This window comes from Scomber japonicus, chromosome 23, assembly GCF_027409825.1.
Source record: "Scomber japonicus isolate fScoJap1 chromosome 23, fScoJap1.pri, whole genome shotgun sequence".
NCBI lineage: Eukaryota > Metazoa > Chordata > Actinopteri > Scombriformes > Scombridae > Scomber > Scomber japonicus.
In genome coordinates this window covers 8560937-8583043 of record NC_070600.1, presented here as the reverse complement: position 1 = coordinate 8583043, position 22107 = coordinate 8560937, and the positions used below count along the sequence as shown (strand labels likewise).

The following is a 22107-nucleotide window of genomic DNA, read 5'->3' as shown; positions in this document are numbered from 1 at the left end:
GAGGGGTGGTGATATGATTTTATTGTGCTGCTTGTAAACAGCTGGGGTGGTCTGAAATGGTTTTGTTGTAGGGTCTTTTTAAAAATCCAATAATCCTTTTCCTGACACATTGTTTTGTACTTCCTGTGCCAAAAGAGATATGGACAGACACTCCAAAGCATCTGTGCCCTTATGGCTGCCACAGATAGTATTAGATAGCCAATGAATTAACCCTAACCCCAACCCTAATACAGAATATTCATATAGTCATACCGTCTATTATAAGTACAAACAATGAGTTCATTAAAGAAAACACCTAATAATACACTTTGCAGCAATCAATAAGTAGGTGGAGATAAGAGTTAAAACTTGTAGGATTTGCTCCAATGTGTATATTACGGGATGTTAAGTGGAAGGTGATGGGGTTCACAAAAATAATCAGGTGCAGTCAGGTACAGTCAAGTGCCATGGGGAAAAAATGTTCTGTAGCTTGAGCCCTACCCTTGCAGAAGATAGAAGAGCGAAACAATCGATTCATGCCAATACATGGTGAGAAACTGTTATTCCTTCAGGCTGTTCGGTTTTCGTGGTTGCTGGTGGGAGAATGTGTAAATTGTAGGGTATAGTCAAGACCTGCTTTATAACCTCTGTTGTTATTCAGCACTCTATAATTAAAATTGACTTTATTATCCAGGTATTGTTGCCAGTTTTTGACAAGACGTTGCTTCACTCAGTGTTTCAACCTGCTCTGTTTTCCGTTATCTGTCACAATCATCGGTATTGGTGGTAATTACATCAAACTCATATATTTTATGAACCATGTTTTTAGCCTTGTTAATTTCTGTTGCTTAATATGCAGTGCAAACATGAGGAAACATGTTAGGGTTGTCACAGGCTGTTCATTTATGCAAACATGTTGTGTTCTCCCAAAGTGGCTGCTGACATTTCGGCATGCCATAAGCTAATTATACAGCTGTACATTATGCCTGGCTAATTAGAAAGGTGATACTAATGAGGTTGTACAGAGGTAAAACATCACAGCCTCCCCCTTTTTTTTGCTCAATGACGTGTCTGTGAATGTGCGTGTGTTTCCCTATGTCAGTATACATGAAGAAAATCCAACATGGTTACAGTTTGTGGCTGTAGAAAATTGCAGCTCTTAGTTCCTCTTTTCCTTTTTTTTCTTACGCATAATTAGGGCATGTTTGCTTTGTACACACTATCACCTGATTTTATTGGCACTGCACTTATACCAGTTACAGCCACCACCCTGTTTACTGCCTTGAGGCTGGTGGGTACTCGTAAGAGTAAGGTGAGTACAGGGCGGGGCTTTCTCGTCTCTCAGGTATAGTGAGAGCATGTCCTCTATGACGGATCATTAAACCTCTCTGTGTGTGTGTGTGTATGTGTGTGTGACTGTGAGTGTTTGCACATGCCTTCACCAGGATACGGACTTGATATGGACCTGCTGGTATGTTCTTCTCTCCCTTATGTGTCACATTACTGCTGGCAGCTCATGTAAATGACAGAAAGGACAAAGCTTTTGACCTCTTGTGTAATCCCATAGCCGTTTGTATACTGTCAATATGAGCAGCACCTGGGGATTTGATTTATCTATAATTGTCCGCAGTAATCTGTGACTTTTCTTTTTTTATACACTAACAATTGCTTACTTCGAGGTAAATTTCAGTCCCAAAGGACTTTAGAGAGCCTGGCTTGATACGACCAATCGATAATCAATCACAGGAGAAAATTAAGTCATACATAATGTAAGAAAGAAAACACTGGGAGGCAAAAAAACACAAGGATCTTGTTGGTAGGTTTCCTTCTCTGCATGTTTTAATCTTCCTCTCCTCTATCTCTTTTTCTGTCGTTGCAGTGAGCAGTCAGATTTGAGGTGGGCCAGCGATGCCGCCCCCAGCTGCAAGTCCCCCAGCCGTGCCCCCACCAGACGGGGGTTGGGGGTGGGCTGTGGTGCTTGGATCTTTCATCTCCATAGGCTTCTCATATGCTTTCCCCAAAGCCATCACGGTCTTCTTTAAAGAAATCCAGCTTATCTTCGATGCCTCCTATAGTCAGATCGCATGGATCTCCTCCATCATGCTTGCGGTCATGTATGCTGCAGGTGAGTCATTGGTTTCTTCTAAATCGAAAGTCAAACTGAAATTTGGATTGTCCTCACTTTTTGTTTAAGGAAGTATAAACTATAATCACACTGCTGCTTTTTTTCAGAATTTTTCATTTTACAATTTTGAACACAGGCTATTTCCTGGAACAACATCAAATTGCCTCAAGCTTTAGACAGCAGACTGCCGTCGTAGGGCTATTGTTAGCTATCAACTCCTGACTGGAGCATCTCTTAGCCCGGTATAGCCTACAAACATTTGCAACAAGCACACAGTGTTGGTTTTCACCTATTAATCACTTAAGCCGTCTGTCATTTTAAAATATTCACCATTTGTCATGCTGTTAAGTCTGTTTTTCCTGCTTGCTAACGTTGATGCATATAATTTCAACATCTCCCAAGTGTTCTCGTCAAGCTTCTACACATTCAGTTTTGTAGTTGTTTCACAGTATACTTAGGTGGCGGTGGGGTCTAGCTAGCATTAGTTAGCATAGGGAATGACTGGACTTTATAAAGTCACAGCAATGGCTAAATTAGTCCTGTAACCTCAACACAGCACAACTTACCTTACCATATTATTCCAATCATTACATAGAGTAATGTAAAGAGCCACAGATTGTTGTTGTTGGAAATAAATGATTTCATCCATTATTGTTAGAGTCAATGGGCCAATGGTCAGTCATGGTTAAGTCAACTTAAAAAATGCACGCCCACTGGTTAACATCAATAGAGGGCGCTATTACTGCATAAAACACCAAGGATATGTTTGCTGATTTCTTGAAATGTCTTATATGATGTGTGGCTTTATTTGTGAAGATAACAATTATTGTAATGTATCGGTTGACGTTAAGAGAAAGAGCCACATCCAGGACACAGTGCCTTGCTATGGTCTTCAAATCATGACATTAACCCTCTTTACGTTAATCCCTTTAGGATTTAGTTATACATGTCGTTGCTTTTCTTTTGCAACATGGATGTGGTGTGTTGTTTCTTTAGCAGATGCTCCATATAAAAGGCCAGAAAGTGTAACAGAAAAAGATGGAGCACAGTGGATTCATCTTGTCATGGCTTATTCATTACCAATGTTGTTTGCTGTAGCTATCAGTGAGTCATACACTGTGCGCTTGTTTGTTTTCTGCCTCGAGATACAGTGGACAATGATGGGATAGAGAAGGAAGTAGGTTGTGTCATCAGATCATGACCTGGATTTGGAACTGTGGTATCAAAGGATGCTGGCATAACGTCACATGCTGAGCCTCCTGACAACCAGAAAACCATGCTTTGTAGAGCTAAAGCTGCAAAGGGGAATTCATTTGATGATCAATTACAGGCGTAAAATCTACATGTTGATTTAGGTAAATAATCTGCTAGAAGCCTGTGGATTTTGCATAATTCAAAATACTATCCATTCTTCTACAAGGGACCAGGAGAAGAGGGATATAAAGAACTGAAAACATGTATTTATTAGAAAAACATCCAGCATAGAGAGTGACAGAACCAATTCAAATTTAAGCTAGACAGACCAATCTTTCATCTTATGAAACTCTGATGCAATGCTACATACGGTTGCTCATTATTTTTTAAATAAGGAGGCTTTCAAGGGTCAGAATCTGTTTTTCAGCAGGTCATTTTCTCTACCATATTGCTCTGATCACCTGCTGTATTTCCCACTTTGGTTGCAACCCTGCTGCCCTCTGCTTGGCAGTGCCATGGCTGCCATCTGTCCACACTGTAATCCTCCTTTCACTCTATCTACTGTTGTTGTCACCATCTGTACCACTCATCAGCAGGCCTGGAAAGCTGATTTCCTGTGTTGTATTTTGGCACTTCAACCAAAAACAGTAAAATAAATTCTTCATTCAGAATCTCATAATCATTGTGACTGATATGTAAGAAGATATATGTTATTACACTTTGAATTATGGGCACACTAGTTGTCATAAATAATTGATTACTAATGATTACTGCAGAATCTGCTCACTGCCATACTGACAAATCATTTTCTGAGGCGCTAATTTTTTGTTTTTGTTTTTTTTGTTCTCCGTTAATCTAATAATGTTGTAAATGTACACTCTCTCTGGGCATGAGTCCATCAAATCAATTGGACCCTGCTTCCAACCTGACTGACAAATCAGCCGGGTTGATTTATTGGTGGATATTAGCCTTTGCAGGTGTTTCTGTAATGCGTCAGCCAATAAATAACAATAAATGTCAACACATAAATGCAAAATATATGTTTGAGGTCAATTAGAAACAGTGTCTCTATTGTTATTAAACTCTCATATTGATATTGGTAACAGTTTCAAAAATCTAGTTTAAAGGTGCAGTGTGAATTTAGTGGCAGACAGCGAAACGGACATGGCAAAAATTGAATATAATATATCATAAGCATGTTTTAATCAGTGTATAATTATCTTCATTACCATAGAATGAGCCCTTTATATCTACATAGGGGGGTCCTCTTCAACAGAGTCCACCATGTTGCATGGCCACCATGGATTCTCCTAGACGCTTAGAAGAAGAGAGTGAAGAGGTGTATTCAGTTGGTTGCAATCTGAAATCTGACCACTAGATGGCACTTACTTCTACAAACTGGTCCTTTAACGTAGCAGGAAAAACTGAGCTGTGATTGAGTTTAACAAGCCCGCGAAAAACGTTCAAACTTCTTTCTCAATCTTAGTTCATAAATACGTTTGATCCATGTGTTTGTGTTATAAATAGCTGTTAGGTAGCTGGCTAAAACACAAACAGCTTTAGGGGCATGACCAGCACTGTCTGAACTCAGGTACTACTGATCCTAATTATCTCATTAAAGCAGCTACAAAGCAGAACTTATTTGTCAACCATAAAAAGAATCATCATAACGAGCATCTTGGTATCTTGTTAGGATTGTTTTGTCGTCCTCATTATAATGAAGTGCCTAATTGTAATTATGAGATACAGTCATCGTAGCTTTTTTAAGGAACTGCCATAATGTGGCTTCATGAAGACTTAAACATGAGCACGAGTTGGAGTTTAAGTTAAGAATATTAAATTGTATATTCTTGAAAAAAATTCTCATTGTTTCAGAGTAATTTTAGTTGTCAAAAAAATAAATAAAAATGCTGACGTTGCCTGACAGAGCAACATTTTCCAGCAGCTGTTTATCTGCCCCATCATAGTCACATCATTCATCGCTTGCTAACTGCTGCTTTAGCTTTCTAATGACTGTATGTTATCATCACAGTGACATCGTTGATACGTGCGGTTACTAAGCGAGCGTCTCCTCTTACCCATTCATTCCTATTGATTGCACTCATCAGCTATTCATTAAACACCTGCTCTCTTGTTCTGCCTCTTGTGCTGATGAAGCAATCACTGTTTGAATGTTTAACACCTTTCTAATTCCCCACTGCTGTGCCTGTGTGTGTGTGTGTGTGTATTGTTGTTTACACAGCTCTGTCATTACCGCGCTGCTACCTGATAATGAGCTACAGCCTCAGACACAAAGAAATATGACTCCAATCGATCCAAATTACTGAAATGACCTTTTACTTCTCACCACTGGTCAGCGTAAACCTTGTGTCTGTAACAATTAAGCCTTTAAGGAATTATAAAAAAAAAAACCCCAACAACCTTGTTTCTAGCTTGATGAGTTTTTGAATTCAGGGACAGTGTTGCATAAACCAAAGAGGTCGAGTCCATCCAGGGATGTATAATCCTTAAAAATCATCAAAATTGGACTGTGTTTTGAATTTCCTCTCAGCCCTTTGCAACCAATCGTTTTAGTTTATACAAAAAAAATTCATGATGCTGTTGTTCCTGCTGCTCATTTACATCTTTAATATCATGCAGACTTGTTACACATCCTTTTAACCAGTTAATAATATAATAAGACGATTAACCATTTACTGTTGACTGACTAATCAATCAAATCCAGATGTGTAATCAATTAATTGTTGTATTTTACCATGAAGGGACAGAAGTATCACACTTCCTCTTGTTACCAGTTTAAAATGAAGATGTTGGCCCTATTTGATTCTCTTCATTCATAACAAAACTATATGTCTTATTGACTAGTCTGGAATATTTACAGCATATTTTCCTTTTTTTAGTAATATATTTATATAGAATAAATGATGATAATAATAACGTAGTAAGTAAGACCAAGTCCCCTTTGCTAGAACACAACTAGAAGACTCTTGCCTGAGGCGCTCAGGCAGTGTTGAGGCACATAGGGCACCAGTAAGTCCCTCATAATATGATCCATTGATGAGAAAAAAGCCAGCATAAATGAATGAATAAGAACATTGTTATTAGCTGCAGCCTATGAATGGTTTAGTTTCTGGACAAGGATTCAGAATCAGTTTCAGAAGTCAATACAACTGCACAATCATGATGTAATTCAAGCTTGATGCAATATGTTATATGCTCTAGATTCAAGTAGTGAACAGGTGAAAAACAAACTAGCCGTGACCTAGTGTTAAACCAATGGATCACTACAGTCTAGACAGTGCTGCTCAGGTTTTACAATGTCCCAGTGTGAGTGTGGTTTTATTGTCCCATTCATAGTGCAATATGTAACTGACAAACTTGGACACATTCTTGCCAATAGTATATCTATTGTTGGCAAGAAAGCTTCCCCATTCATTATTCAAGATTTGCATAGCCGTTTACCACAGAAACCATGCAAATAGATTGGCAAGCAACATATGATAAACTTTTCTTTCGGGTTAAAAATAATTAAATTATTTAAAATCCATTAAAATGATTGTATTCTGAATTTGGAAATGAAGAACGCATGTGTCTGAGTACTTAGTAACCAGCTCATAACGAAAATGGAAGCAGGTTTGAATTAATAATGCATAATTGTTCCCAGTGTAAAAGGACAAGACTGGGCACATTGCAGCTCCACAGTGTAATCCTTCATAGCATTACATCAGACAGCTGTGAAGCAACCGTCGCTCTGAGATGACGTGAGTTAAGCTGGAGGCTGTGTGTCTGTGTTGGATCAGTATCATTAATCCACAGAGAGAGAGAAAGAGAGAGGGAGGTTGATGGAGACAGAGAGAAAGAGAGAAGAGAGAGAGGGGGAGGGAAAGAGTTGACCTTGGACAAGGCAGCGTAGAATCTCGTGTTGCATTTACTGCCAGTCATAAAGACGGGTAGATGACAGGAGGCTAAATAAACAATAGAGCGCACGTGTTTGCCTGTCAAGTGTTTCACGCTACATGGAAAAAGAACTGTAGTGTATTGTGTTCACATACCTTCCAAAGATAACTTTACCTGCCATGTTTTTTTTTATCATGTCATGAAAAAAATGGTTTGATTGTCTTTATTAAGGCTCCAGGTGTGGTTATGAGGTCGAATCAAGGAGCCTGTATTTTAAACCATTACAGTCTGTCTAAAAATGCCCGAGGAACATTTTCTTCTCAGCTTCAAGAGCACTTTAAGGTTCTCTGGATTTACTCCATGTGAAAGTGATTGAGCACTTACTCTCTGCGGTCTTCTCAGGTCCCTGTTACATTAGATAATCCACAGAGTTTGCTGTGAACAGTTTTCAAAGGAACTACTTCCAATGAAAACTGCTGTCAGAGAGGGGTGTGTGTTTTTCAAAGTAATAGGGACGTTGCTTCTGGCATTAAAAAAAAAGAAAGAGCAACTGAAATGTAATTTTTTGATTTGCACATCAAACCAGAAATACCTGCATAGCTGGAATACCGCCAGATACAGGAGAACAGGTGTGTGGCTGTTTTTTTGTGATTTGGGCGAACTGACCCTTTAATACGGTTTCAATAATACACTATTTTGACTAACTTGGCCTGTACACAATGCAAAGTTAGGTCAGTATACCTGTTTGTATGCATTTCATAATCATTGGGTAGGCCTGTCATAATAACTACTTTTGTTGGACAATATATTGTCTCAGAAATAATCGTGATAAACGATATTATTGTCATTTGAAGATCATTTTATAACACTGGTGGGATTGGAGAGTGGGCGCTACACTTCTGTAAAAACACACACTGCCATTATTGGCCGGGACAAAGTTATTTAATTCCATATGAGTGGCACCACTCGCTTCTGCAGTCTCCACTCAGGACGTGCACAGTGAGGAATGGAGGACACTACTTTCTTATCCATGAATAGCCTCTTAGCTGCTAATGTGAATCAATAAGTGATCATGGTCATGTCCATGTATCATACCATAAATCCATATATAGACATCATGGTGCCGATAATTACGTTATTGTACGATCAATTGTAATTATTGAGACAGGCCTACCATTGGGAATTGATTTTATTGTGACCTTTCCTAATTTCAGTTATATTTTAAGATAAAATGCCAAAAACTAGCTGTTCTCAGCTTCTAGTATGTTTCTTTGTCATACATGATGGTAAACTCAATATCTGGACTGTTGGTTTATATTTGAAAATGTCACCTTTGACTCTGGGAAATTATATGTATATGTATTTTCACAATTTTCTGACATTTTATGTGACATGACTGATTAACCCAAAAAGTCATTCTAATAATGGAAAATAATCATTAGTTGTAGTACTGCTCTTTTTTTCAGGAACACTCACATCCAATTAGTTCCACACATTCACATCTGGAAGCTGCCCAGTATAATCACAGCCAATCCCAGTTTTATCTGCTGGACATTCCCATGAAGCAATTGGGAATTCAGAGCCTTACTCTAGGGCAACTCAGCGGTGCTCTTTCATTTATCGTGCCCAGATTTCTGTTGATGCTGCTTATTGATACACAGCTCTAAAGTTGCTTTAAAGCCTCATGTCAAGCTGAAAATATGGATAAAGTTTTATCTCTTAAATAAACTGGGTTTAGGTTGGTATACCTGGCATTATTCCCGGTAAATATATGTGTAATGGGTCAATAGAATTTCCTTTCCTTTGGCAGCAGAACATCTTTTAAAAGTTGTTTGCTTTCATATGTGTCACCTTTATCCTATTTGAAATGTGGTAGATAGCCAGCATCCTCACATCATGAGCTGTAGCCGCCTCTTTGCTGCCGCCTCACATTAAAGGGTCATGTTGGAGAAAAAAAAAAAGAAACCAAAAGGTTCGACACATTTCTATATATGTCATTCCCTTTTGGGATCTAGGTGCTTATATTTAGTTTGGGGTTTTGTCCACTGTGTAATAAAGTCCACGCTGCATCTGGCCAGGAAATGATAAGCCTTTTTTCAAGGGAGGTAATATGCAGGCTCAGGGGCTTCCACATCTCGGCCGATGCTGGTCTCGCTGAGCCCCCGAGAATACTGATCACTGCTGCGGATGCAAATGAGGGGGAACTTTCCTCAAGGTCAAAAAAAAAAAGATTCATGCAGAGCAAATGAAGTTAGATGACTCCTCGTTTGTTGTGGCTTTTGAAATTGCACCGGGCCTGATAGAGATATGATACATCTCCTGGCTGGTAATGAGAGCATTATTTCTATCTTTCATTACGTTTTTCGATTTACACTTCCTGTACTTAAGATTCAGCTGAGAGAAAGATGACAGTGTCAATTATAAGATGCATAGGTGCTTAAAAAAAGTGTGTAAAGCAGCCACGTTATTCAAAAAATGATTATATCCCAAAACATATAAAACAGATCAAATACTCTTATATGTATATATATATTTCATGGAAAAATACAAACGATACAACATGATGTAACACATAAGGAATATATAAGAGTCCTCATTTAAAAAATTCAAAGCACATTGAGCACCGGAGGGATGAAAACAACCTCACCCACTCCAAGAACATATCATCTGTTCTTAAAATAAAACCAGGTTACATCTTGTGCAAAGGTTGAATTACATGTACAGTTATAAGAGTCTGACTCATCAGTATAGAAGGAAACAAGCACAGTCATTTATTCCATTTTGAAATTGAATGTTCCTCCTGACTGCTGTCTAACTGTTTGTGTATGGATTGAATTTTCAATGTTTATTGATTGAAGCCGATCAAGCTCAAAGTGTATTAAAATCAAATCAAATAAATGAGTGTAGAGTAAAGGTACAGGTCTTTTTGCTTTTACTTGGTTTTCCTACGTACAACACTTTTACTGCTCTCATCCTCATTTCAGGTGGCTTTTTTCAGCACAAACCTTCTGATAAAGCCTCTGTACACTACCTGCCCAGCGCCAGACGGCAGACAGACAAAGTTAGCGGCTAGCTGGTGAGCCAGATATTTAACTCAGGATTTTATGGACAACTAAACAGAACTAAAAGGATAATAAATATTGTCAGGGTGCCATAAACTCTACTCTGAAGGAGTGCTGATGCTGCTCTGTGTCTGCTGGATGTGTAACTAGGAAGCTTTTTGCTAACACATTAGCCGTATCAACTTTATAGTATTACAATGTCAACAAGAATCTCCTAATACTGGTTTAAACATCTATTTCATTGCAACATTGATGGGTTTTAAGGTCAAATTGGTTGTAAACAAACCCACTATAGTATCTAAGCCAAATTATTGTAACTGCAATACTGTCCACTAAAGTTATGCAACTGTAGGTACAGTGGGTCAAAGTTGAACCAGGGAGTGGCTGTGTGAAATGTGTACTATGGACAGTTTGGTTAATAGTATTAACGCTGACATTTGTTTTCACTTCTAAGGAAGTCATTCAAGTATTATAGATACAGTGGGTATTTGTTTACAACATAATTGATCTAATTAAGTATTTTTATTGCCAATAAACAATTGGCAGAAACATATCTGGCACAGCTTTGAAGCAACCTGAATATAAACCTCACTTGCCTTTCCTCACACGCTTACTTATGCATGCTTTTTGTCCAACGTATACATTATAATTATTGAATATATAGAATATAAAGTGATACTCTTGTAGCTCGTCTTTCCTCATTGCTACGCTGTCACTTACTCGCCTTTAAAGTGATTTGACAAGAGATGCTGGGAGTGCCGTGTTCTTATAAATTGAATCAGCCCGGTTGTTGCTATTAATAGAAGCTGGGTTCCCGCTGGCGTGCAGCACTAACCAGATTAAATCATTATGCACTCACTTTCAGAGATCCTGACTATTGTAAACATGCTCCATGTGTGGGTTGATTTTGTGTTTTCCATTTGTTCCAGGTCCTATCAGCAGTGTACTGGTTAACACATATGGCTGCAGGCCCATTGTTATGATGGGGGGCTGCCTCTCTGCCACTGGCATGATCTTAGCGTCTTTCTGCAATACCGTGGTGCAGCTTTACGTCTGCATAGGAGTTATTGGAGGTAAGTCCATCTAAAGCCACTTGAGTTCATTTAATGTGATTAGCCTCTACTTCTAAGTAGCAGGTTAAAAATAAAACTGTTGTTGTAGGGGGACTGTTGGCTTTGTCTCAGCTTTGTTTCTTTGGTATGTTTTGGTTTTTACCTTAATGTCATCATGCCAATTTTTTTGCTTTTATGTTTATGAGATCTACTATAGATACAGCCTAACAACAAACCCATAGCCCATTTAAATCCCTATTAAATGACATGAATTTAACTAATCAATCCCCACGTGTAAAGCAAACTAAACACTGCCTTGGTGGTCAAGACAAAGACACGGGCATCTCTATGTAAATTTGCATTACAGAAAGTCTTTGTTTCAACATTAATATAAAAAATATTGCTGAATGAAGCTTTTATGACATTTCACCTAAAAAACTAGGTATGTCTAAAAGGCCTTTTGATAGAAACTTACAAGTTCCAGTTCTTGTAATCAATATTGCACCCAATGGCTAAAAACAGTAGATTGCAGCACACCAAATGATTATTTTAGTACCATACCTCTATCAGAGAGAAAAATGTAGTCATAGCATATGTTGAAACCTGTTTATATGCTGAGATGCAATGCATGAATGTAAGGGCTGACATCACGTCTACAGCAGGGATAGCACAACTGTTTAGCAAACTCTACTGCATAACAGGCTGGTGTGACACTTCTCACAGCTGATATGGCAGCACGGTTTGTAAACACAGGTGGAGAAATTACACTCACAGATATGCAATTATTTCCCATCCCATTCAGGCTTTTTACAGTTGGCATTATTCTGTGATTTAAACAGACACTGCAAACCTTTCAGTTAAATAGCTGTTCTGTTTTTACTTTCATGTGTGTTCTCTGTTACTAGAAGTGTCTCTAGGTATATGTATCATGTTTATGGAGGTTATTGAGCAGTAGGTTGTCATTCAGGTCAGATCAGGTCTGTCTCTTCCACCGAACAATACACAGCTCTTTAACGTTATCCATATTTGTCTTCTCAAATGCTCATTTTGGCAGCTTATAAGAATTATAAAAAATGTGGGTTCTTTACTATGTTGGTTGTGCATCCCACCACACAGCAGCTGTTAGGCCTTTATCTGTTGTTTGACAGAAGTGACAAAGAACAGGCACCTTCACTCAATACAAAGTCAGTAGAGGACCCCCCCACCCGGTCTATATATATATGCCCCTACAGAGTTATTTTTATCACCAGTGGGGACAAGATGTTTCCCCCTCATGTTGATTTATACTGCCACTAGGTCATGTAAACATCTCAAGTAAAAATAGGCTATGTAACAAACAGTGCTGTAACATGACAACAGTCCATTAGTGTAAACAACAATAATTTCAGAAATGGACTTTCCCTTTCAGTGCTCGTGTGACAACACAGATGACACCGTGTCTAGGCTGTGTCTAGAGTTTCTGCCTTCCCTGCTCAGAGATTTGCAGAGATGTGGGTAAAAGATCATGCTGAAGATGATCTTCTAGGAAACATAAAAACAAGACAGAAGTGTGTCATCAGAGCAGACTGTTTTCTTACTCTGACCAGCAGGAACATACTGTAGCCTGTTTATTTGCATGATGACAGCACGTTTGCTATTACATGTTTTGATTATTTTCTATTCAGCATTGAAGTTTTCTGCAAGCTGCACATAGAGCTGTGTTAAACAGTGACTTGAATGACTGACACTAAGTGTATTGGCATGAGTGGTGCCATCCACAGTATTGAAAGGTGTGTTCAGGGATATAATTCTGGTCTGTTGAATTAGTATTTAGGTTTCGTTTTGTTGAATTAAATCACATCTCCCATGTGTTTGCATGAGGAAAGGACAAGACATGAACTTGACATTATGTTGTGACAGTGAAAATGAATTAAATTGTAAACATAATGGATTAAGATCAAGTTCAAGTTTCATAATTGCTTTATTAAAGTTCATTTATTATTATTATTATATTTATTTATGTTACTGTAACAGCTGCAAGAAATAGCTTAAATAGGCTCCTTAGTCTATATAGGCCAACAGTGGTTCTGTTTATTTTCATGAATAAAGACATTTCAAAAACATCCTCTTGATTTTTCTCACAAATTGCAGTAGATTGGATTGGTCTTTTGTCAACAAATGCTGCATCCACACAGAATCCAGCTATGTAGGAAAAATGTCAATCCTTCCATTCATTTGAATGGGTAGTGAGTTTATGTTGTGACCCCATGCAGTCCCCAATTACAAAAAACTGTAGTGGCCATATATGAAGAAGTTGAACCAGGATCAACTTTTGCCAAAACACAACCCAACATCACACTGTGGTGGCCAATCATGCAAGCCGACATTCAGACTGAAGATGTTCACAGGAAGAAAAACCTTATTTACCATATAGCAGAAGTGTACAACCCTGCCATGAAGGCGTAAAGAGGTTACCAGGATGAGGGGAGGACATTTCCCTTAGTTTTGAAAGAGGGAGGGAGAGTGCAACAGTGGTTAAGCAAGCTAGAGACTGAATGAATAGAGGTGGTAGGGATAACAAAGAAGGCACTCAGAGAAATAAAACGTTATTTTCTGATTGTTTCACAGCAACTATGTTCTAAAGCACAAGTAAACACACCTATACTTCCCCACTGCCTTGTGGGAAGGTGCCACACTGCCAGATTTCATGTAAATGCAGTGTAACAAGTATTGCCTGGACAGCCAAAGACTGATTTAGTTTATTCCCCTGTGTTCCAACATTGCAATGAAAATGCACAGTCCTGGTACCATAGAATACTCACCAGTGCACCAAATGTGTTGGTGTAGCACTGATCATGGTATATGGCTACATTCAGCACTTTTATCCAAGGCGCTTTACAGTTTGCCACAGCCTCTAGATCATTATATTTCATGTTATCATACTAACTTGACATTAGAATTACCATGACTGTTACAAGTCTAATCTACCTTTGTTTTTTTCCCCATAGGGCTTGGATTAGCCTTCAACCTGCAGCCAGCACTGACTATGATAGGCAGATACTTTGCAAAGAAGCGTCCCATTGCTAATGGACTAGCGATGGCAGGCAGTCCAGTGTTCCTCAGCACCTTAGCTCCTCTCAACCAGTACCTCTTCAACCAGTTCGGCTGGAGAGGGAGCTTCCTCATCCTGGGTGGCCTGCTGCTGAACTGCTGTGTGGCTGGTTCTCTCATGAGGCCTCTGGCACCTCCACCTAGCAAGGTGAAGAAGGATGAAGAGCTAGCTGTTGTTACTACAACAACAAAAGAAAAGCGCACTGCCTGGGAAGTACTCAACAAGTACCTGGATCTGTCACTCTTCAAGCATCGTGGCTTCCTCATCTATCTGTCAGGCAATGTTATCATGTTCGTGGGCTTCTTTGCACCTATTGTTTTCCTTGCAGCCTATGCCAAGGACATGGGCGTGGATGAGTATTCGGCTGCCTTCCTGCTGTCAATCCTGGCTTTTGTCGACATGTTTGCTAGGCCCTCAATGGGGCTATTGGCTAACACACGTTGGGTCCGACCCAATATCCAGTACTTCTTCAGCTTTGCTGTGCTGTACAATGGAGTATGCCACATCCTTTGCCCACTTGTGGAAACTTACACTGGTCTAGTTGTGTACGCAATTTTCTTTGGCTTTGCCTTTGGCATGGTCAGCTCAGTGCTGTTTGAGACACTGATGGACCTGGTTGGGCCTCAGAGGTTCTCCAGTGCTGTGGGACTCACAACCATTGTGGAGTGCTGTCCGGTCCTCATCGGTCCACCACTAGCAGGTACTGTTTGTTTGTCTGAGAGCATATTTCTTTCACTTACAATTACATATTCATTCAACAACAATATATTATTCAGACTAGTTACCTAAAGAGGGCAGTTAAGGCCTGTCCGCTAGCTTGCTAAGTGTTAAGGTATGCTTATAGGTGAGATTTGTGGCTATCAATTAGTAGGGTTGCTAATGCAACAATATTTTCACACATGTGTCCAAGAGATGTATTGTACCATCGACTCATCGACTCATCATCTCATAATCACAATAACATCTACAAGCCATGCCTAGTCTGTAGAGCAGTTTGTTTTCTAACATAGGACGGTTAAATAAAGGTTTGTGGTGCTACACAGCTAATAAGCTACGATAGCATCTTTTGTTGACTCTCAGTATCTCTGTTTCCTAAAGGTCAGCATGTCAAGGCAGTTAACCATGTGTCAAAGTTAATCTGAATTTACCTAAATGTGAACGATTTGCATGGATTTACTTCATTCATTGATCTTGGTGATTCCATTCAACTGATTTTGCCACAAAATATTTTGTTTATAGATGACCAGGCCTTTACTTAAACATTGGCCTGACAAGCTTGTAATTTATGACAAACGTTATACTGTAAAAAACATAATAAGCATACTTAGATATGTTTTCTTTAAAATACTGTAAAGATCCCAACATTTTAAAATTTGTACCTGCGAATTTATAAAATATTTTATTTGCTGTCTTGCAGGGAAACTGGTTGATGTCACAAAGAGCTACAAGAACATGTATTTTTGCTGTGGCGCTATAGTGATTGTGGCCAGTATTTGGCTCTTCATTGGAAACTTCATTAACTACAGACTTTTGGACCGTGAGCGCAAGCGTGCAGAGATGTACAAACGGACTGAGACAGAAGATCCAGATCTAGTCCAGGATAAGAAAGAGGCTGATGGAGAGACCAAGGCCTCTGAAGAGCTGATGGACAAAAAGAAAGAGGAGGAACCTATGCAGCGGGAAACCAACATCTAAATCCTACCAACAGCTTACTGTCACCTCTAATGCAGCCTCCCCACATCCTCAACTATGGTCAAACTGAGCTCCAAGCCAGGACTTACCTCTCGGTGTTCCACCAGGCTCTATTCGGGGTCCTCTGCACTTCTGCAAAACTAACTGCCAAAGCGACAACTGTGTTGTAGGAGACTGTGAGGCATATCTGTTTGTTGTAGAGCATTAGTACTGACTAAACAGATACATTAACCAGAGAGAAATGTGTAAGATACTTTATGCATGTGAAGAGGCTAAAAGTCAGAAAATGTTTGTGGAAAACAGTGTAATACTAACTTTATTTTCTTTCTTGCCACGTTCACTTCATATCGGATTTACTGTAAATACAAGATTTACAAAACTGCAAATGGGGTACAAATGGGAAAAGCAAACACAGCGGTAAATCCACCACTGCTTGCAGATTATTGGAAAATTAGTTGAATTCACATTCAGACAATCAACTCTGCTCAAGAAAAGTGTTATCCGTTAGAATCTGTTTATGATTGATTGTAGTAATTAACAAAGAAAAAGCATGAATATTTCAAGCTGTATAAGCAAACGCACTTCTGTTCTTCCTCCCATGTCTTCCGATATGACGTGAATGCAACATCAGTGGGTTGACACTTTTCCTACGGTACCAGCGAACTGAACCCAAAATTAGATCTGTCTTTTTCACAGCACACTGAAGTTTTGGTTGATGAGGAAAAGTATTAAGAGGAAGCAATGAAAGCATTTCTCAGTGGTTGGAAAGCCCTTTTTGTGATTGACAGGTCAGAGGTATGATTTTAACTGGTGACGTCTTTAGGAACACTGATTCCTAACCGTGCATTCACACAACAAGTAACTTGGTGTATGTGTTGCATTTGTGACTGATTGTAGGCCATTAGAAGCTCTGATTGTACCCACTGAACAGTAAGTTGACAATTGGAGGCACTCATTTATTAGAATAGAAAACAAAATGATAAAATGATGATTGGCCTTAATGATTGATAATACCCATTCTCCAAGCACCAATGATTAAGATGTCTGTTTCAGTAGGTTTTCACATTAAAGTTGTGGACAAGTGGCAAGCTTTGAATGGGAATTGCTCCCATCTTAGGCTAATGTTTGTGATATGAATCAATAAGGAACAGGGAACAAAAGAGGAGCTTAAATCTGACTAAGTGTTGGCAGTTTCCCTGGTTGCTCAGCTCTGTAGGAAGCAAAAACTTCTGATGACTTGTTAATTGTGTTGCTCGGCGTGTGAATGCAGTGTTAGTAATCCCAGTGTAATGGAAATGGTTGATCCGTGTGGTGAAAATCCTAATTGCACTGTGGCAATTGGGCGCCACAAAATTCCCTCTTCCATAAATAAAGAACAGGTGTGTTCACAGCTGGTGACACTGGTGCCCACGTATTATGCTACCCACCTGAGCACTGTAACATTGTGTAGTAAAACCTGCACAAAGACCCATTTCAATAATTTTGATCAAGTCATAAAACGCTTCCTGCAAGTCGTCTATTCTTCTATATTGCACTCATGTATGCTGCACTTAAAAGAGAAATGGCCATAGCAAATCTGCTGCAATTCAATGAATTTAATTATGGTTGAATGTAATTTCCTCTGTGGGCCTTAATAAGGTATTAATGACCAAAAACCATCTGCATAATAGTGGTTTTTCTACATACAGAGCCCATGAGCAATATCCTCCTGTTTTAATGCAGATATACAGGGACATGTATTTTTTGTGTTCAGTGTAGCAGTCCATTCTGTGATACATTGCCTTAAATGTCACGGATGAATGCAGGGGAAATGTACAATGAATACTTGATAGTATTAGCCGAAGCTGATATACCTTTCTGTAAAATGTGATCCACTTTTTTGCTGTGATTGACTTTGAAATGTCTCTGTGTAATCTGCATTTTGGGCTCTGTTTGTCTCCTGTATTGAAATGTATGTCATTGCTATTAGTTTAAGTAATCATGTTCTGTGTAGTCTCCTATGAACTAATTAACTAACACACAAACAAACGATCATGCCAGTATATTTAAACTTCTAAAGGAATCTTACTGACGCTACTAAATAATGCTATTATGAATTGTGTTGTGTGCACTCAAATTGATTGGATGACCATTTCATGTAAGGATTTAATTGTCTGTTGCTGTAAATGTCTGTTACTTGTTAAATATTCTATCCATTCCATGTGATAATTTGTTAAATGTTACCCTGTCGTGCTGTCGATCATTATTCATCTTGAAACTTGCAACTTTGGCTTAAAACCCAAAAGCTATCCTGTCTCAGATGTCTTAACAAAGCCAAACACATTTTAAAAACAAATGTAATTTTTCAAAGCAATCCTGAACAAAAAGGAATGTTATTGTCTCTTTTTTCCTGCTTATAATGTTCAGTGTGTATTCAAAATCATGAAATTTGATGTCCAACCATGTAGCGGTGGCTCTTGAGCATGTCCCACTTTCACTCAAGGCTCATTACAACCAGGCACCACATTAGTGTGAAATCTTTGGTTTCTGGTGAAATCAGAGAAATCAGCTGCTGTTGTGTTTGGTTGGAAGAAACTGTCAGAACTGAGTATTAGATGAACCAGGTTGGGAGCAGTGACTGTGAATAAGATTATTTGAGAGATTTGTACACTATTCTGTTTCTAGCTTTACTAAACACTCAACTTGACCTGGTCCTGCTCCTGCAACATGTGGACAAACCCAGTTTAAGTCATTATTTATTAGAAGTCATGTGTTGAAGTTAACTCAACTGCTCACAGTTCATCTATTAGCTCATCTATTCAGAACTAGTTCACCAGCATTTCATGCCAATATGAGACAGTATTTTTATATTGCCATGTCCGCACCTTCCTTGTAGCTTTAGTTAATGATTGATGTGAAAACCTTTTGAATGGTTTCCTGCTTTCACTTAATCAGTTGAAAGAGAGAACTGCTTTTGTTCACTGAAATCAGACGTCACTGTGCTCACTGTACATAATGATTCTCAATAAGGGATGAGAAACAGACAGCTGTACAATCACTTTCTACCAAATAATACTGCCCCCTGCTGGTTCCAAACCAGAAGCTTCCATTTTCAACAGGAGAACAATAGTTTTCATCATTTATTATATATATATATATTTAATGTCCAAACAAGATTGCAGTTTTGGGTTTGTCCTTTTTGCCCTTTATAGCCCTTTATAAATGACATATGCAGTTTCAGGGGTTATCAATACTGTTCTATTTTGTCTTTTTCTTTTTTTTTGGTGGGGGGTTTCTGTCAGGAATATTCATTCTCTATGTTTATATGTTATACAAATAGAATAATACAACTAGGAAGAATGCCATTGAATTTTAACACATCATTTTTATGTTATATAGAGAACTTTTGAATATAGATTTCCCTGAAATCAGCTTCCCATCATCTGCCAGTAAGGAAGCTACTTGGTGTCATTGTCAATGAATTGTTCAGGTTAAAGAAATGTTGCTTCTGACCATCAAAATGTCACAGTATTCTCCTCTTAAACTTCCTGTGCGCTTTACTGCAAAACAATGAATTATTTCATCAGACATTTCTCTGCTTTTTGTTCAAAATGTTTATTCTAAAAACAAAAAGAAATACGTTTTAAGAGTTCAATACAAATAGAGCTAATTGAGAGTGAATTTGACTTGCACCAATAGCCTTATCAATGATATTGCTTAGCATCTCTATATTTTGTGTTTCTTTTTTTATGTGTTTAGCTTTAGAAACAGAGTGTGGGATTTATTTTGAAATTTGCTTAAGACCAAACTTAGCAGTGAAGTTGAATTTAAATATTAACTACTTTGCCCCCCTCTTGTATTATTTCTGTAAGCACACATATCTGTTATTTTAAAAAAGGAAATGTTGAAGTGTTCACTTTAGGAAAAGAGCAGGCTGAAAATTGTTTTATTAACTACATAGTAGTTTGTTTTTTCCATGATGTGTGGGATTGATGTGCAGAATATAATGTAACTGGAAGAGATTCATTTCTGTTTCTGAGATTGTCTCGAAAAGCACTTAGCAGGTAACATTGTCAGCTTCTCACTGTGTTTAGCAGACAGAGACGACAGCTGACTGGAGATTCAATTATCATGAGGCAGAAATTATCTGACTGGTTAAGTTGAACGTTAAAGGTCAGAGCCAAAATCACATTTCACTGGAGTGAAACTCAGTGGAAAAAATGTGGTGTGAGAATTGACTGTGATGAAACTGGATGTTATTTATATAATTTCCCCAGCTTTACTCAGAATTCAGGTTTTTTCATACAGGACTCCCATTTTGGATTATTTTAAATAAACCAGTGCAAATCTCTGCCCACGGAGCCAGTGACATAATTTCTGCCTATAGAGTGTTCAAATCTTGCAACGTCTTGAACAAGCTTCTTCTTTTTTCTTTCTTTTTTTTTCCTCACTGATGTGATGACACGATCAGCATGTGTTGTGGTTGAAAGTGGTTTGCTACTGGGAGGCAGAAGGACTGTCAATAACATCTCTGGCTGTTAAACTAACTGTGCCTTATTGTCCTATAATGACCATTATAAACAGCTTGTTATGAACATGGTATTGTGTTGCTCAAATCATGGTATTTAAAGTTCCATTTCTGGTTTCCCCCCCTGCTGTCCTTATGATTACAAATCAATGCAGTCTATCATTCATCTACTAAAAGGCTGTAAGAATGTGTAACACCAAATCTAGTCTAGGTTAGACAGTATTTACTATATATTGTTTTAACAGGGCTTTGGACACATATTCACGGTGCAACATTTTCTGTGTATGAACACACTTGAGGACAGTCGTGTTCACATGTTAGGACCTCAGTACTACAGTCTCAGTCCAGTATGTTCCTCCAGTAGCAGGCGCACTGTTAGCTTTCTCATCAGGGCAACTTTACTGTGTGGCATTAAACTGTTTCTGAGATTGTGTCAGTCTTTCCACTACCTCTGCTGCCATTATGTCAGAGTGAGGAAAAGTACCACACGGGTATCGAAAAAAAAATCTGATTTATGTTTTTGTAATTCTAATAGAGTAATATCACCTATCACTATAGCTCAATAAAGTATATATATCCAAACAAGCCTTTGGACTGTGTCTCTGTTCATAATTATAAGACATGACCTATATGTTTCAAGTTTAATGTTTTAACAAAGCAAATATGTTCTGCTCAGTAATATATGATGTGACTTTATTATGTGTTTCATCAGTGCTGTATTAAAAGGCAGCCTAATGTTATTACCTGGAAAGACCATTGAGGAGGAATCCTCATTTATAATGGTGTCGAGAAACAACAACAATAATGCAAAACAATTTGGGGTAGGTAAATAGAAGACAATAATACTAATGAATATAAGTAAACAGATAAGATTATGGTGAAGTGAAAAACATTTGCAATCAATTAAAACTAGGTCAGAGATAAGGCCTTTGAATAGCTGCAGTGGCGGTAAAGAATCTAGTTTTAAGGTCTTTTGCAGATTGTTCCAAGTGTAAGGTGCATTATAAGAGAATGATATTTTTTTCTATTTTAGTTCTGACTAATATTCTGACTACCAATATCATGTGACTTCAGGGTTAAAAGAGATTATATATAGGGTGGCAGTATCTGTAGTGAAGCTTTATATATGAATAAAAACCAATGTTGATCTCTCCTCACTGCCAGGGATGGCCAGCCAACTTTATGGTAAAGAGTACAGTGGTGGGTACTGTAGGGATCATAAGCTATTCCCTAAGGCTGAGTGGTACACAGCATCTTGTTAATTCAATGTGGAAACACAACTGCTCTTTCATAAATAACATCCCTATAATCCAAAACAGATAAAAATAGTCATTCAACAATTCTTTCTCTCTGGTGAATAGAGAAGCAATTTGTATTTCTATGCAGAAAACCAATTATTGTTCTCAATTTACCAATAAGTGTGTTATGCTTATGTGATGCTTTAAGTTATGAAAATAAGAAGAAGATTAAGTGAGTAAACAACGAAAAGAACATTTAATGTTTTCTCT

At 38.3% G+C, this 22107-nt stretch overlaps 2 protein-coding genes across 2 annotated transcripts in view; both read left to right on the top strand.

The window, feature by feature from the left end:
* LOC128353349 (DENN domain-containing protein 11-like) overlaps positions 1-22107 on the top strand; it is a 252134-nt gene that overhangs the window by 184057 nt on the left and 45970 nt on the right. The window lies entirely within an intron of this gene.
* Positions 1888-16095, top strand: zgc:165507 (uncharacterized protein LOC561188 homolog). Its single transcript, XM_053314041.1, has 4 exons — positions 1888-2104; positions 11187-11330; positions 14297-15100; positions 15818-16095. Exons 1-4 carry the CDS (start codon positions 1888-1890, stop codon positions 16093-16095), a joined length of 1443 nt encoding a protein of 480 aa, XP_053170016.1.